We start from the raw sequence: 17,569 nt of genomic DNA on the forward strand, positions 1-17,569 counted from the left end.
CTAAATCAATGGGAGCCCTGAGCTTGTTTCTCTGCAACGAGACGGTCCCATGTGGGGGTAACAGGGGACAATGACACCCGAAGTGTGTTGCTTATGTTCAGTCTACTCCGTTGTTTTGTTTTGGTTGCTGTCACTGCAGAAAAACCCGCTTCACACAGATAGGATGTCGGAAATGGCAACAGGGTTTTCAGTGCTGTGGTGGCGATCTCAGGGTATTCTGTCATGACTTTAATCCAGAACACCGACAGAGTTGTTGTCTCGAACATACTTTTAAGATCATTTGCGATCTCCAGCAGTTGATCTTCTTCTTGCACAGACCTGCTGGATTCACCTGGTTTGTTGACAAATGGGTTGCGGATCCCTTCCTTGGCAGTTCGTGGGTCCTTTGTGGTTGGGAAGTAGCGCTCGAACTCTTTTAAAAGCAAAGACATGTGATCGTGCACCAGCTGGGAGAATGAAGACTCAGGCTCAGTGTCACCCCAAATCCCCGCTAATGTTTGAAACATGTCCAAAATGCCTCTGTTGACGCGCCGTCCCCACAAATCCAGTTTGGCTTTAAATGCAGCTACTTTATCTGCCAACTTGAAGACAGTTGTCATTTTCCCCTGAAGTGACAGATTGAGTTCATTGAGCAGGCTGAATATGTCCACAAGTAAGCCAGTTTTGGCGCTCAAGTGACCGAGATGTAACCGAGAGAATGCGGTCATTTTTCAAAATAAAAGATCGTTCAGACTCAGATAATAAATAAAACGGAAATAATTAATGATTTCTTGTGCGGCCCGGTACCAATTGATCCACGGACCGGTACCGGTCCGCGGCCCGGGGGTTGGGGACCACTGGTATATAACATATAATACAGGCATTTTTGGGGGGTGGGGGTTAATCACTGATGACCCTACAAACTGTCACAACAAGGTGGAAAGGAGGATGAAGGTGTATGTGTGTGTGTGAGAGAGAGAGAGAGAGCACTACAGAGTGAAAAAGGAGAGGGAGCAGCATCAAGAACAAAGCAGTCAGATGTCATAAGCATCACATCTCTAATAGTGGGATTGTGGCAACTGTGTAAAATGAACACGGGGCGGCATTTTTGTTTTGTTTTGTTTTTTTTTTAAGTTCAGTGTAAAAGGTGCTTAAATCAAAAAAGCTGCCTTGAAGAAGGGTAAATCATTAGCAGTTTGCCACAACCTTTGTGTAAGAAGGGTCTGAGACAGCTACACGATGAGGCGAGAGGATGGGCTGTGCATAATGGACTTTCATACCAACACTAGCTCGATTTCTACCTTGCATATCGTAGCTTTGAAAAGGGGCAAAGTTCCCCACATGCATAACATAGATCATTATCAGTATCATTTGCTTACAATTATTTATCCAGGTAAAGACTGAAGAGTCACAAATGCAAAAAAATACTATTTCCCATGTATGATATACTGTAGAAGTGTTTAAAAAAAACAAAAAAACAAAAACAAAACAAAACAAAACATGAGCTTAATCATGAGAAACCCTCTCCACTAAACTAGGATCTGAAAGAAAGAAAAACTCCTTGACAGAAAAACAACTAAATATGCATCTAAGCAAGTAAATGGATATAACAGAAAAATAACCATATTCTCTTCCTCACCTCTTCTTCATTCTTTAGAGCATCTGGATGAGCTAGTCTCATCAGACAGTCATACACAGGATGGACAAGGGCCACCATCGGCATGTTGTTCACCTAAGTGTCAAGACATGCATAGAGACACAGCAACTGACTCTTAATCAAATAAAAAAGGACTAAAACTTCCATCACTGCATCGACATTAAGTCCTTAACTACAATTTCTTTTTCATGCAAGTGAAAAATGAGCAACAGAAAATAAATTCAAGTCATTTAGCAGATTCTTTAATGTAGAATAATTTGACAATGTGGCTCTGCATTCATGATTAAGACATGATGAAGTGCTGAACACCTTCATGGGAAAACTGTGTCTTACTTTGAGGTAGTCGAAGATGTTACAGATGAACGTGACATAGCACACCCACTCTTGCAGTGAGCGCCCCCTGGTCTCCTCACGGACCTTGAACTCCTGCTGGAGTCGGTTCAACAGGTTTCTCCTGAACACGTTTCCACTGCTCTGCTTGGCCTCAGCCTGCAGAACATGACCAAGAGAGTCAGGTCAAATAAAACAAGGTGAAGTATGAACCAAAAAAGTCAGGAACTCTCTGGTGTAGGCAAGCTGGCATAAGAGCCTCCTGTTGCTCGAGTGGAAGCTAGTACAGTCAGTAAGATAAGGTAAGAGGATTAAGACTTGGTTAAAGAGGCTAAATCAGATGTTTAAATCTCTTTCTAGTTTATTAAATCTCTGCCTCAGTGATTTTAAGTGCTGTAGTCAGTGCCACTGTTGTAAACAAAAAAACATTAATGCAGTTAAATGGTGATGGGCAACCAGCCCATCAAACTGTCAACAGTGTGGACCTGCGCAATGGTGAAGCAAATACGTCCAGCCTCTTTGCTGAACACCTGGTCCTTCAAAGACTGGTCCACAATGATGTTGGAAACCTTCTCCAGATTCACTAAACTGGGATCTGGAAAAAAAAAAAGAAAGAAAGAAAAACATATTTAGAAAAAGACTGTTTCAGATGTTTATGATTATCATGGTGGATGCAGAGTGGTTATTTCTTGTTTAAGTTTCAACAACAAGCCAAATCATTGGAGACAGTTGCAGCACTGATGCAATGCCAAACTCCTTTAGGTCAGTAATACAGTAGGGTGTTTCATTGTTGAGATGATGTTTTCATGTTAGTATGTGGTTAGTATGTGATGTTGGAAACCTTCTCCAGATTCACTAAACTGGGATCTGGAAAAAAAAAAGAAAGAAAGAAAAACATATTTAGAAAAAGACTGTTTCAGATGTTTATGATTATCATGGTGGATGCAGAGTGGTTATTTCTTGTTTAAGTTTCAACAACAAGCCAAATCATTGGAGACAGTTGCAGCACTGATGCAATGCCAAACTCCTTTAGGTCAGTAATACAGTAGGGTGTTTCATTGTTGAGATGATGTTTTCATGTTAGTATGTGGTTCTCTTTTTACGCCATACGTAGTGCTGTATTTATCCCATACAGTTCTACCATTTGTTTCATTTGTCCACAGGACCTTTTCCCAGTAGTGTTGTGGAGTATCAAGATGGTTTCTGGCAAACCTCAGGCATACTACAATGTTGTTTTTGGGGAGCAATGACATGGATTCCATGCCTGTTCAATAATTTGTGTATGGTTGACTTGTAAACAGAGATGTTAACCAACTCCAATGAATCCTTCAAGTCTTTAGCTGTTACTCTAGGGTTCTTTTTTTTACTTCATCGACCATTCTGCGTTGTGCCTTTGGAGTGATCTTGGCTGGGCACCCACGTCTATGGAGAGTAGCCACAGTACCAGATCATCTCCATTTATAGACAATATGTCTAACTGTGGACTGATGATCATCTTTGAGATGACTCTGTAACCCTTTCAGCTTCATGCAAATCAACAACTTTTGATTATAGGCTTTGTGAGGTCTCTTTTTTGTGAGGCATGGCTCATATGCTGCTTGTGAATAGCACAATAACAGTTTGAGTGTTTTTATAAGTCAAGGTAGTTCTAAACCACGTCTCCATTCTCGTTTCATTGACTGGACTCCAGATTTGCTAACACCTGACTCCAGTTGATATTTAGTGACATAAGAAGCCTAGTGTTGCCATTACTTTTCCCATCATCCATTTGTATGTTTTGTTAGAAATTAATAAATTAGTCAGATAATTATTAGACTTTAATGTGTTAGTAATGCAGTTTAGTAAGATTCAAAATCTGCTCCTGTGTGCTCTGCTTCAAGGTTAGCAGTAAGCCATGACACTGATTGTTTTCTTGTATTAATCTTGTGTAAGAATTATGTCTGAATGAATGTTTAGTTACACATCACGCATACAACACACACACACACACACACACACGGAATTCTTCATTTTGTTATGTCCAGCTGCTCCAAGCATGCAGAGCTCTAGATAATAGAAGGAGACTTCAGACTGTCTCCAGCTCCTGATGTTTTTACAGCTGTCTGTGTAAGGGGTTAGCCCAGAACTGATAAATGTATTAGGCTCTGTGTTTCCATGTGCTTTTTTTCACTGCTCTCTTCTCCAGCAGCTTGTCTGGAGGAGGGAGCCCTGGGTTGTGTTCTGTAATCCTTTTTACACACACACATATATATATATAGTAAATAAACCAGCACTAAAATCAAGAAAGACGGACCCCTTATTTACTCAGATCTGTCCAGTAAAAGAACCGGGGTATAACAGTTTAATGGACTAAAGACATGAAATATTATGACGGTTTGTCATGATATCATCTTAGAAATACTGTGTTTGGTGGCATTTGTGACTTTGGTGAAGATCGGATCATATTCCATGACCAATGTATGCAGAAAACTGCAAACAGTGCCATTACTGCATAAAGAAGACTGACCTTTCAAGGCTGTTTTCAGCAACAACTGTGTGTCCTTGTCCAATGCCTGGATCCTGAAGTCTTCTGTAGAGTGTTCCATTTTAGATAGTTGCACCCAAATTACACGTGAGAGCTGTAACAGATAACTGCATTTTAGAATAGGTAAACCTATGACAAATTTACACACTGAAAACAAGGTTCTGTTTCAGGTCTGGGCACAAAATGCAACACAGGCAAAGACTAGAGGACGATTTGTGGGGCAACAAGAAACACAAAATCCGGTATTGTCAAACAGATCATTCACTGAAGGATAGCAGGACCTACACTGGAAAACTCAAGTCAAAGAAAAGTCCAAATAAACATTTAGCAATGCACAAAATTATGCTTTTATTTAAAGAGATTTCAGATTCGACTCTATTAGCCACATAACCACTGCAAGTAAGTTAACGTTAATGCGTTAGCACTCTTTTATCAGCTCTAGCTAAAGCAAACCTAAAATAAATGACTAACACAATATATGGATAGAAAAGTAAGAAGGTAGACTTGGATTTTATCCCGTTACGTTAACTGAAAACGTTACACGATTATTTATGTTTGTAGTAGTTTTAACAATATGTTAGCTAAAATGCGTCAGTGAGAGGACACCGTTCTGTTATATAACAATATTTTGGTTTACTGCTGGTTTAACGAACGCAAGTGTAACGTTAACAGAGTTCTGATGTGTTGTTGTCAACAGACTAATAAGTTAGCTAGTGCTTAGAAATGAGCTAGTTTGTGTGCTTCTGTTCAACTACAGGAACCTTACGCTAACGTTAACATTGACGCTACAAGTTTTATACCTATCCTACATTTATGTTACAGCCGCCCATCAAACAAAAGAACCTAGCCAACCGGCAACACACAGAGTTCATTGAGAAGTAGAAGCAAATTATTTAACACTACTTACATTTCGCGGAAATTTCCCTGACCCAACGTTAACATCACCCTTATCCTAACCACTTTGGTTCCTCTTGTTGTTGTTGTTGTTCTTCTTCTTTTAAAATGGCGACTGGCGAGGACCGTTAAGGCGCATTACCGCCACCTGCTATGTTGGAGTTCCCAGGGTTAACAACAATTAATTAAAACAAAACAGTTTTTCTCAAATAAGCTACTAAATAGCAATCACCTACTCCAAAATTGAGTGTGTGTTTATTACCGAATACGTCCACTCCTTTAATGATATGGGTAACTAGATGTAACAGATGTTACTGGACACAACCCTTCTAGGCCACACTATCCTGACAAGATAAAACCCTACCTCTCATCACCTCGCCCAAAGATCGCGAAAATAACGTCACGAACGAATAAATATTTAACTATCTACAACTGTTTAACAAGTATTCGTTTATGGTCTAATATGAAAAACACACAAGCTTCATCAACAGTATGCAGTGAGTTATTTGGAAGGATATTTCTTTTATTTTATTACTGATATACTTGTGGGGTAATCATACCTTTTCCCACGAAATATTGGAAACAAACTTACACGGCAGTGATTTATCTTGCTTCGATACTTCTTCTTTGTAAAGTGTATGACCCGGAAGTAATATCAGCAATTCAGAACATGCAGTAGAAACTTGTAATGGTAATGTTGTTGGATTATATTTGTCTGGCTCCAGTTCAGTAGCTGTAGTTGTATTTATGAAAGACTTTTACCACAAGGTAAGTGCTCGTTCGCCTGTGTTTCCACTGCAGCGCTGATCCTCCGTGCAAAGTATCAGCTGCTGTGTTAGCTTAGCTCCAGCTACCTGTCCTTGACATGTTGTAACAGTTACTTTGATTTTCTTCAAAGTATTATATTATATTATATTTAACTGTTTAACTACAGTATGTAAAAGGGAAGATGTGCCATAAACCTCTGCACAGACTTAAAAAACATCTGTATGATTGAACTTGTTAATACTTTGTCACCTGTACGTCACAGCATGGGTTTATAAATGACCACCAATTAATACAAGCTAGATCCAGATTTCAACTTATACATTTTCACAAATGCTATAAATCATTTAAGAATTCCTTACTTCCTCCTGTCTTCAGATAAATTATTAAATATTTGTTGTACATTTACTTTACTTGAGTTTTTCTATTTACTGCTATGTTGTACTTCTACATTTCATAGGCAGCTATTCTACTTTGTACTCTACTGCATTTATCTGATAGCTATGCAACTGTTAGTTTGCAAATTAAGATGATACTTCTAAAAAATATGATCAGGTCATAAAATGTGATGGATTGACATTGACTAAATGACCCAGCAGTATACACACTAGTTCAGGTTAGTTTTAATCTGACCTGCTAGGACATTAAAACATATTCTACAGAAGTCATAATAATCTAGTAATATAATATATAATAATATGACATTCTCAAAGGGGTCATTCTGCACTATGAGAATATTTTTTGCTAATACTTGTGGACATGTAATACACATTTTAAATGCAGGACCTTTACTTGCAATGATGACTGTTAAGGACCAGAATAGCCAAAGGAAGGATAACAGCTCTCAGCTGTCAAGTCTGAACGCTATGGCTAGTAGATAAGTGCAATGTAAGACACGATTCAGGGCCATTCTTTTGTTTTCTGTGCACATATGTGCATCATATCTTGAAACTAAATTTCCTTTAATGTTTTTAACATTAAAATATTATTTCTGTGTACAGTGTTAACAGGAGCCTAAGGGTGTGGTGACATGGTGGGCTATGACCCCCGTTCTCAGACTGCAGCTCTCACCCCAGAGGAGGCAGCCCTGGCCGGGTCAGCTGCTGGGATGGTCACCCGAGCTCTCATCAGCCCGTTTGATGTCGTTAAAATCAGATTTCAGGTAATGATGTAACTGTGAGGAGAGAGCAACTCTTTACAGTTTATGTTATGTTCAGATTTGGAAAGCAGTTGTATTCAGTGCCACACCTAAAGTTATGTGTTACAGTAGTTCTAAAGCATTCATTTCTTGTCAGTTGTAAATTTGGCTTTCATGCTCTAACTGTCTTAGTAACTGAATAACCATCGATGGTTGGATTGAAAATGATGCAGTCAGATATGCCATTAATGGTGTTTGCATTGCATTAATGAGTTTAGGTTTACACTGACTGACGCTTGCTGCAACACAACTGTAGTAACTGTAGAAACGTCTAATGCTATGTTGACAATCCTGTATGTTTATTAGTGTCTCTCTACCCCCAGCTGCAGATTGAGCGAGTGTCGGCACAGAGGCCGGAGGGGAAGTACAGGGGAATAGTTCAAGCTTTTCGCTGCATTCATTCAGAGGAGGGGCTCACTGCTTTCTGGAAGGGCCACATTCCTGCACAACTCCTCTCCATCTGCTTTGGGGCTGTCCAGGTAGAGCCCGTAAAATGTACACTGGGTGCTCACACAAAACAATAAAATACTCAGAAATATCTTAATAACACAATTACAATTACAAGATTTACTTTTGTGTGTCTGCTTTGCAGTTTACCACTTTTGAGTTTCTGACAGAGATGGTCCACAAGTCGACACCGTATGACAGTCAGACAGCTGGAGTTCACTTTGTGTGTGGCGGCTTGGCTGCCTGCTCTGCTACAATGGTCTGCCAGCCTCTGGACACACTGCGGACACGCTTTGCAGCTCAGGGAGAACCAAAGGTGGGACATGCTAGCACTGATACGCTGCAGCTGTCAGAAAGTTGTCTGATAGAAGTCAAGAATTTCTTACAGTCTTAGATATTTGTTTGATTTGATTGAAAAAAAAAAAAACTGTTGTCCCTGTTCAGAGAGAAGTGCAGCGAAATTGTGGTGGTGGAGAAGCAGAGATGAGTGTTTACAAACCACTGTGAAAATGAATACACACTGGTTTCCCTGAGCTCTTTCTCTCTCTTTGGATGCCCATTTCCTATAATAACCATGTTTCCAAAACCAGTTTGTTAATGTGGTTCAAAGACTAATTATATTTTCACCCTTGCACCAACAGTAAATCATTCTGTAGCCAACAGGGTGATGGATGGACAGAAGGTTGTCCTTTTCTGACTAATTTAATATCTGTGAATCAAAATCCACCCAAAGGTCTTGAAAGGTTTCCTCAAAAAGCTCTAAGAAGGTAATAAAAAGTGTTACGTTGCAAGGGGCAGACTTTTTTGCGAGTATTATGACAGCTGCAGTAGCTAGGTAGCTAATTGTCTCCTAGTGGGAAGTGTCAGTTTTAGCAACACCTAAAATGAAATTTTAATTGTTAATCCGTCCACACATTATCTGTCACTTATCCTGGTCTAAGTAGCGTTAATTTAATTAATCATATCCTTAGGAATTGTTATTTACTGCTTTGTTTGTCAGGTGTACAGGAACCTGCGACATGCTGTGTCTTCAATGTACTGCTCAGAGGGAGTGCTGACATTTTACCGCGGCCTGTCTCCAACACTGGTGGCAGTGTTTCCTTACGCTGGGCTGCAGTTCTTCTTCTACAATGTCTTTAAGAAGCTGTTGGCTCCTGAGCCCAAATCTGGAAACTCAGGAGGTCAGTGGAGTTCAAAGCCATGCTCCTGCACATGACAAGCACATTCCATTTACATAGGCACACTTAAGTGGTATTCACAACTTGAAGTCCTGTACTCTTTATGTTCTGTTTTCAAGGAAACCTGAGAAGCCTGGTCTGTGGCAGTGGAGCCGGAATGATCAGCAAAACAATCACATACCCCTTTGACCTCTTCAAGAAGAGACTGCAAGTTGGGGGCTTCGGAGCAGCCAGAGTTCACTTCGGACAGGTGAGCTCTTCTGCAGCATGCTTCACGTTTTTGCAGCACATATTTCAGGTCTGATGTGTTAAGTATTATCTCCTCTTTCTCATGTGCAGGTGCGGAATTATAAAGGCCTGGTGGACTGCATGGTTCAAATCGCTGAAGAGGAGGGTGTTCGAGGCTTCTTCAAAGGCCTTTCCCCCAGCCTTGTGAAGGCCGCGCTGTCAACAGGATTCACCTTCTTTTGGTATGAGTTTTTCCTCAATGCCATGCGTAACCTCAAGCAGAGACGGAAAACAAAGGACCCGATCGAAAACCAGGAGGAAAGGTAATGAACGGAAAAAAGTGACTGGTATAATCGTGCACATTGGAAACACACTTATGCCTTGTTCTTTGCACTGAACAAATGTCCCATGTGGGTCAAAGATTGGTGGTGGTTTTATTGTGTTTATGTATAAGGATAGGAAGACAACCTCATTTTATTTATTTGTTTTTGTGTCACTCTACCTTGTGGTGTAGAAACATTTCACTTTTTATAAACTTGGTTGAATATTTTATCCTGTGGTTTTAAGGCTTATGGGTGTTTGATTTTAAAAGATATACAGTAAGTAACATTTTATGTTCATACTGAACTTTGCAACTTTGAAGCTCTGGCTTCTATAAACAAGTCATAACTTTGCCTTTTGTTGCAGTTTTCATTTTGGAATACTTATGAAAATATATAAAGTAAATGCTTCATAAATATTGTGCAAAGACCAAAATATGACCATATAATATGTATTATAGTGTTGTGTCGACAGACCAGTATAGGTCAAATGCACTGCTGTTCAGGTGGTTATACTGACATGACTGTCTAAGACTAACGTTCAGGTCATTATGTTTAAAATTAAAGTTTTTATAAAGCCCGATTTCCATGTTGTTATTGACAAGAGGCTTATGAATGTTTGGGTTGGTGTACATATTGCAGGACTTGGACTTGGCTTTATAGCCCATATTACCTGGAACTGGAGTCAAAACTCCTGACTGAACCAACTATACTGTAAAAAACATCATAGTTCTATGGCTTAACTTTAGTACCTACCATTTTTTCAAAAATATTATAACAGCGACCACAGAAATGGTAAAAAAAACAAAACAAAACAAAGGTATGTATTAAGTTATTTGAAATAAAATCTGGTATAGTTACATGATCTAAATGAAAGAACAGTAACAAGAAAATAACAACATCAGTGTTAGTGCATTTGATTTACTGGTTTTATTGATGATCAGTATTAGCAAGAGGTTAAATCGGGTCAAACATCCAGTCATGCGTCTGATTTTAACAGGCATGTTTACCGTGAAGCTGCGAAAAATATTTTCTATGCATTTTTGCTATAACTAACTTAACTACCTTAAGTTATGAGTTCACTTGTTTGCAGCCTGTATGTTTAAGGCCATTTAAATAAGTGACACGATTATGGATACAACGGTATTTAATCTATTTCCATTTACCGAAACAATCAACATTGAATGAAATGGGGAAAAAAGCACCAAAGCAACATACAAATCACATGACCAGTCTGTAAAAACACAAGTGAGGCTGAGAGAACAAAGTCCACAGAGATTCAAAACCAGATTATGCAGTCAAAATCATGCAATTACACACGTCAATTACAGAAGTCATGGCTGACAGAACCACTATAATAAACAATCAGAGATATAGACCTGAAGATAGTCCTGCCCTTTACAATACACAAGCAGTTTCATAGCAGCAGCATCACTGGATATGATATTCTATTAGAAATACTGACATTTCACTGGTTACGTAATGTTCATACTGTACTTTATATACAACAATACACAATCGCCCTACACCTGCCTTCAAAAGCTGTCTAAAGGTCCCAACCACATAAATACAATATGTCAAACCACAAGCTCCAATTAACAAAGCCAGACTGATGTTTAAAAGTAAATACTAATAATCTGTACATGTAAAGTTTATGTGCAGTGACTGAATCTCAACATATTTTGTCAAAACACCCTGAGCTTGAATAAAGACAAGGTGATGCTCTGTGAAATCAAACATTTTAAGGAATATACGCTACACTCAGTCGGGCTAATTGGACTCCATACTGTCTGATGCATGCTGCTGATGGCTGTTTTCTGAGGAGGAGAGAAGAAAGAGGAGCCTCCAGCTGCTTCTGGACTCTCGATGTGAGGCACTATGCCTTTACACCTCCTAGGACTTTTTGCTGTGGAAGCCAGACTGCCTTTCTATACCTGTAAATGCAGTCTGAGAGCTATTAGCTTTGCTGTAACACCGGCTAGTCTGCTGAGGGGGTCTGGGATCTCCAGGACAGTGAAAGGTCTCCTTCACTTCAGCTGGTTGGGGGGCCTCGTGGGGTGTGCTGGGCAGGCATCCTCCAGTGATCCATAGGTCGAGGGCGTTCACCAGTGGCACAGCCCCGCCCTCATTCAGGCTGCGGACTGGAGTTCCAGGAGAAAAAGCTGGGTAGTTTGAAGATTGAATCTCTGCGGCCCGGATCTGGCAGGGTCAGCGTCTCCGGAGCGGACTTCTTCCTGGGACGCTCCTTTGGGACTGACAGGAACTCAGGGGCTTCGGTGGAGAGGGGAGTGGACGGGGCACTGTTGGGGCCGCTGCGGTTGCTGGATGGCAGCGGCGTCTCGGTGATGGAGATGGCAGGGGGGAAGGTGCCGATCTTCAGGTTGGTGGCTTCCTGTGTGGCACGCTCGTACTCTCTCACTTCCTCCATGGTCATGTCTGTGTGGACAGACATATTTGGGGAAAAAAGACAGCACTGTTGGGTTTGTGGAAGTGACAAAGTAGCTTCAAAAGGCAGTGAAACATCATCCTGTGTCTTAACAAGAAAATAGTTGTTTAGTCAAGGCTGGCTATGCTTATAGGTTACTTTAATTAATTAGACTTAGTCTTATTACTGAGATATCAGTTCCATGTAAAGTGATGGGAAGTGCAGTAAAAAGGAATATACATGTGTGTATATATACAGTATATTGATATGCTAAAGAAGCTAAGTATGGACATCTGTCAGTGTCTGTAAGTCAGTTCTTAGGTCAGACGATGTCCTAGAACATTCATTCCCAGCTGGTGGGGGTGGGGAGTTACCTCATCGCCTGGCCCTAGAAGTATGACATCAAAGGTACCTGGACTTCCTGTTTGGTCCTGAATACATTTTTGACACTTACTGATGAAGTTAAGTATCAACATACAGCAACTACTCTCTAAGTAAATTAAAATCTTAAAAATATCTTATATTGACCTTCTGTTGACCTGAGAAGCTCCCTTTTGAAATATTTGTGCTACTGCTAGTGCTGCGTATCCCTCTCATTTGATCCATATCTCGATACGTGGTCCATGATTACATACAAAACAATACTGCAAAATGTTTAACGATACGATACAGTACGATTCAGAGCTATTCTGATTCGATTCAGCAGATATTCAATTTAGATTTAGGTTATATCTGAAAGACTATACACCCATTAAAGTATCTGTTTAGGGTATAAAATTAAAAAAGAGTTAGTTTCCACCAAGCATTTTTGTATTTCAAACAGTAAAAGCCAACTAGATTCAATTTAATTTTCAGTTTTGTTTGTGTTGCGCCAAATCACAACAAAAGTCATCTCAGGACACTTTACACAGTAAGGTCTACACCCTACTACTATTATTATTATTATTATCCTTCTGCCTCGACGGGTTGGGGTGAGTGGATAGAGGAGAGACAAAAGAAGAAAAGCAACAAGACACAACAAACAAACAAGCACTGGGCAGGTTGACATGGCCGGTTACCGCTCATCATATGAGATGAAACATGATGTCTACTCTTTCTAACGGTAGTAAACGATGGGCACCAGTGAGCAGTAAACCTCCAGCTGCTGTTTCACCTTACCATACAGAGCTGGAGTGCATTTCTCACTGAAATCCTGCTGACTCAGCTTCAGAGTCACTGTCATTTGTCCAAATCCCACATTTTCAACAACACGGGCTCATGTCCTTGCAAATGAAATAGCTTATAGCTTCAGTACTGACTTCAACCCAACTATGTGGAATTATCAGCTGCCCTGCTCTGAAAGTAGCTGGTAACAGCACTAGCTGTTACTTGCCTCAAGCTGACTGCTCTCACACCAAACGGTGTCGCCTTTGTAATGTTTCTGCTTGAGAGGCTGGTGATAGTCCTGCTACAGGCTACTCAACACACACACTAGAGCAGAACACAATGAGAACTAACAGAAAACTTGCCAGAGATTGGTTTATGAGGTCCATAAGACTGTTTAAACTCATTTGGTTCAAATCTGTGGTTTTCAACCAATGCAGCTGTAAATCTGACTCTTTTAACAATTTTCCGATTCCTACTGGTTTATCTTTACACCCCTATGAACGACTTACACACCCAGTCTCTTTGTTTACATTGATTTTTCCGACACTTCCATCAAAATGTGCCCAGGGATTCTTCAAACAGAGCACTAGATACTATCAAACACTTCATACTCAGTGGTTCAAGTCCAACACCTAGCAGAGGAGTAAATACAGTCTCAAATGAGTAAGCACATGGCTCCAGCTGTACATCTGTTATTGCAGCAGTTTTTTACAAAGCCAACAGTCAAAACATTTATCATAGGTCTCCTGTAGCATAGTGGCTGGGAAGCAAACTGAATAATAATGGCTCGGAGGGGGTGTGTAATGAATCATCAAACAGCGGAGGTGTGAAATGGGGCATACAGCTGAAAACAAGGACGTTTTCCATAAAAATGGAAAACTCGTCTGTGTGGCTTCAGCACCGCAAGAGGGTAGAAGATGAAAATAGATAGGCTCATTCGTTGCAAAGATGCTCGACTCTTGTGAGTGCTGCTACTGTACCAAACACAACAGCCAACAGCAACATACAGTAGCGCAGAATCTGGTTGCAAAAATGAAAGATGGCAGCTGTCGTATTCACAATATTTTGGCTTAATTTTTGCATAATGGATGGAAGTGATGACGCCATGTCCGTCATATACATGTCAATGACTAAACTATTCCTTGTACATGAAATGAATGACAAGGGTTTTTAAAAAGTGACTGTTATGTCAAACTATTCCTTGTACATGAAAGGACATGACAAGGGTTTTTAAAAAGTGACTGTCTCATCCTGCCAGCTGATCTTAAACCTTTAACTTTGAATCTACTTAGTGATGTCTGTGATTGCCTCTAATGTTGTATGTGGTTATGTTTCAGCTGGCTACTGCGTCTTCTTTGTGTATATACAGTATGTATTTGTTTGACTGGTTACATTTAGTGTCCTCATAGTATTCCTGGCTAGAAGTTAAACTAGAATCTTGAAATGAGTCATGAGCACTGCCACTGCTGTCACTAATAGTCACACTTACCAATCCACTCATCCACCCAGGCAAAGGCCTGTCTGTGTCCTAACAGCAGGATATCTCGGATCACCTGAGCAGAATGAGGAAAAAAAAGTGGTGAAAAGGAAGAAAAGATGCAAGATTGCAAGAGAAGAAAGATAACGATGGACAGAGGCAGGGAAGAAGTTCAAGGAAAGAGGATGTGAAGCAGAATGAAATGATTCAGAAGGCCATAAAGAGTTTCCAAACATTGTTAAATTTTAAATGCCCTGTTCACCCCTGGAGGAACGTGATTAATAACTCACTCATGGTGGTACCATGTGAGTAATGTCGCAGCTTGTGTGTCTGTGCCTCGGGCAAGGAGAGGACGGGGACAGTTCACCCCAGGGACAGATACAGCAGAGAGCTCGGCAAAATGAATTTGGGAAACAGGAGATATGAAGATTAAACTCTACGGCCAAGGTAAAGAGAGGAGGTGCAAGGCGATCTGTAGGATGTGAACAGGATAGATACTGTAGGAGGCCGACTTGGTTCATGGCCAACAGGTTGTTTGTTACACCCTACAGAGCAGGAACCGGCACTGACACCAATCTATAAGGGTTGAAAAGTTTCTGTGAAGGCGTTACAACTTTTCTTTCCTGACCTTGTGTACAAACTGCTCCACACGTGTTTGCAGGCCCCACACTTCAAACTTGACTGTGACCAGTTTGTAGGAGCACATGATGGGGTCTTGGGTGTCGATCCATCCTTCCTGCAGAACGCCTCGGTTTGTCTTCTTTGACTTAAAATACCGCAGGTCCTATCAGGCCACAACAGAAGTAAAATTCACACAGTCAAACACACATTAATCTCTCCTTTCCCACCTACAGGACAGGATCTCCTGCATTCATTACAAGCCTAGTACAGCCAGGTAGCACAGTGAGTGTCCCTAATCACAAACTTCGTGTCCATTAATCACTGCTCCCTCTAGACTAATTATGCTCTAATCCTCAGCAGTCTTAGGGTCATGCATCTCAAATGTGACAGAGTGTGTGTGGGGGCGATACACAACTCTCCACATCCCTGCTGGGAAAGCACTTGTAGTGGAGGTGGAAGAGGCCTGTTGAATTCATCTGCGCATAAAACATGTCACGAAGTTTCTTGGCAGAGAGAGAGAAAAGATGAGCAATGCTAATGACAGCTTGCTCTGATCATTTCAATTTCTCCTTAATTTAATATATAAATATTAAATTCTATTTGACTTACATCTACATTGAGTATAATGAGGGAGCCAATTATGGTTTTGAAAATTCTCAGGTGTGGGATTGAAGCTTGTACTTAATTTAATTTTCTGTCAGATTGTTTGTGATGCACATTGGCCTTGTTTAGCATCATTCACTGACTATAATAAAGGCCTTTTGGCATGACTTAATGAATTTGTAGACATTAGGTGAATCCCAAATCCCCTAACTGCATCCACGTTTCCCTCACTTTCCTTGCGTCTTAGTCCCGCCCACTTAAGATGCAAGAAGAAACTGCGAAGGGGGAGGAACCAAGGAAACGCGTTTTAACCGACATGAGACTTTCCTCTGATCCTTCATGTGAAGCGTCCACTCACAGACTGATTACCAGTAGAGGGGAGTGTCAGTCCCCAGCAGATTTCCACAAAGGATGCACTCCTGTTTTCTCTGTTGTAGCTCTTCCAGCAGCGTCTTTGCACCTCGGTTTCACTCCTCAGAGCAGAAATAAGAGTTTTAGAATGTCCTTCATCGTGGTGGACACAAACGACTTCCAGATTGAGCAAGGACCAAGGAATGATAATATAAGGGAAGTGGGATTCACCTAGTGACTGCCTACCTGTGCCTCAGGAACACCTTGCTATCAGATCCTTGAAACACTGCCTTGTCTCTTATTTATCCCATGTCTTTTATATAAAATTAGGAAAGTGGGATGATGTCCAGTGCATCAAACAAAAACACACACATATTAGCCCACTGATGCGTTCAAGCTGTCTGATCACACTGGCTCATTCAAGTAGTCTCTGATATTTACATTGGCCATGTGACATCCACTTTTAGCTCTGGAAGGCATCTCTGTGCTATTCTTAGCTCTGCATGGATAAAAGCACGAGACCAAAAAGCCCAGGGGGAGGTGTGCGTGTGCGTGCATGCAAGTAAGGGTGTTAACACCACAGCTTTGCTCTCATGACCCTCCCCCCCTTAATTATTAATAGCTCATCTTTTTATGACCATCACACCATGATAGACGGGCATACACATACTAATGTCAAATCCCCACAACTCGCGTCCATCACCTCCCCCACACATAAATATGTATTTCCCTCCCTTCTATCACTCAGAGGAGGGATTACGGCCAGCTGGCGGTCAAAAATGAGCTGGCACTGCTAGAGAAAGATAACACACTATTCTGTTTATCAGCAAATAAAATACAACTCATTCCTTCATTTCTCAGTTAGTGACTTTTGTCCTCCCCCCTTGTTCTTCTGTTCATTGCCATACTCCTCTAATCTTGCTGCTTCCAGTCTCTTTTCATTCCTCTTTCTCTCCCATGTGTCCATGTGTTCACTGATTCTGTGCTCCTCTGCACACACACAGTGCATCCAGCGACTTGACCTGCCTCACCTCTAACTCCTTGTAGTGGCGTTCGGGGATCTCATCATAGGCGATGTCCACAAAACACACTTCCGTTTCCTCATCTTTGGGCTCAGCACCAAAGATCTGAGAAACAGGGAACAAGTCTACACTCAGTCAATACCACACTTTGACAAATGTTCTGGGAAGATGTGCTGTGAGTTCCCCTGTGAAAGTGAAAAAACAAATCATGAAATATTGCAGAGAAAGTCAGAGGTTTATAGGGGTCACAAGGTTTGACTCTAAGATTATTTCCTGACAGTTTTAAAAGTGACACACCGGCTTCCTTCTGGCTTTACCCTCGGGCAATACACTAAACAAACTGTGAGGATGAATGTGAGTCACACAATCAGTCACGCGCCGTGTGGTCAGTGATTTCTTCCTGC

At 40.9% G+C, this 17,569-nt stretch overlaps 3 protein-coding genes across 8 annotated transcripts in view; 1 reads left to right on the forward strand and 2 right to left on the reverse strand.

Annotated features, from left to right (window-relative positions):
- The window catches only part of mif4gdb (MIF4G domain containing b), a 7,938-nt gene extending 2,214 nt beyond the window's left edge, over positions 1-5,724 (reverse strand). Inside the window, exons 1-6 of one of the 5 annotated variants that reach the window (XM_020616429.1) lie at positions 5,647-5,724; positions 5,398-5,532; positions 4,473-4,584; positions 2,452-2,561; positions 1,970-2,125; positions 1,619-1,711 (exon numbers count right to left, since the gene is read on the reverse strand). In XM_020616429.1, coding sequence (XP_020472085.1) covers positions 1,619-1,711; positions 1,970-2,125; positions 2,452-2,561; positions 4,473-4,551 — 438 coding nt within the window. In that variant the 5' untranslated portion in view covers positions 4,552-4,584; positions 5,398-5,532; positions 5,647-5,724. Of the gene's footprint in view, positions 1-1,618; positions 1,712-1,969; positions 2,126-2,451; positions 2,562-4,472; positions 4,585-5,397 lie in introns of all 5 variants that reach the window. The other 4 variants (XM_020616426.1, XM_020616428.1, XM_020616427.1 and 1 more) reach the window with 4 other exon arrangements.
- A 75-nt stretch (positions 5,725-5,799) lies between these two features.
- On the forward strand, positions 5,800-10,097 carry slc25a19 (solute carrier family 25 member 19). 2 transcript variants are annotated; one of them, XM_020616422.1, is made up of 7 exons: positions 5,800-5,881; positions 7,151-7,311; positions 7,671-7,826; positions 7,940-8,110; positions 8,795-8,975; positions 9,092-9,222; positions 9,312-10,097. In XM_020616422.1, exons 2-7 carry the CDS (start codon positions 7,180-7,182, stop codon positions 9,525-9,527), a joined length of 987 nt encoding a protein of 328 aa, XP_020472078.1. In that variant the 5' UTR covers positions 5,800-5,881; positions 7,151-7,179; the 3' UTR covers positions 9,528-10,097. The 2 variants fall into 2 exon arrangements, with proteins under 2 accessions (XP_020472078.1, XP_020472077.1); XM_020616421.1 differs by lacking the exon at positions 5,800-5,881 and adding an exon at positions 5,954-6,152.
- A 552-nt stretch (positions 10,098-10,649) lies between these two features.
- The window catches only part of pitpnc1a (phosphatidylinositol transfer protein cytoplasmic 1a), a 32,227-nt gene continuing 25,307 nt past the window's right edge, over positions 10,650-17,569 (reverse strand). Inside the window, exons 6-9 of the mRNA XM_020616452.1 lie at positions 17,175-17,270; positions 15,197-15,352; positions 14,581-14,644; positions 10,650-11,956 (exon numbers count right to left, since the gene is read on the reverse strand). Of these exons, the coding sequence (XP_020472108.1) occupies positions 11,646-11,956; positions 14,581-14,644; positions 15,197-15,352; positions 17,175-17,270 (627 nt within the window). The 3' untranslated portion in view covers positions 10,650-11,645. The remainder of the gene's footprint in view (positions 11,957-14,580; positions 14,645-15,196; positions 15,353-17,174; positions 17,271-17,569) is intronic.

The sequence above is a fragment of the Monopterus albus genome, unplaced genomic scaffold (genome assembly GCF_001952655.1).
Source record: "Monopterus albus unplaced genomic scaffold, M_albus_1.0 scaffold174.1, whole genome shotgun sequence".
NCBI lineage: Eukaryota > Metazoa > Chordata > Actinopteri > Synbranchiformes > Synbranchidae > Monopterus > Monopterus albus.

What these genes read in the sequence shown, in the direction of transcription:
- slc25a19 (XM_020616422.1), top strand. Translation starts at nt 7,180, where the DNA reads ATGGTGGGCTATGACCCCCGTTCTCAGACTGCAGCTCTCACCCCAGAG. An exon ending in TCGTTAAAATCAGATTTCAG is followed by an intron (nt 7,312 to 7,670) that starts GTAATGATGTAA and finishes CTCTACCCCCAG; the next exon opens with CTGCAGATTGAGCGAGTGTC. An exon ending in CCAGAGTTCACTTCGGACAG is followed by an intron (nt 9,223 to 9,311) that starts GTGAGCTCTTCT and finishes TCTCATGTGCAG; the next exon opens with GTGCGGAATTATAAAGGCCT.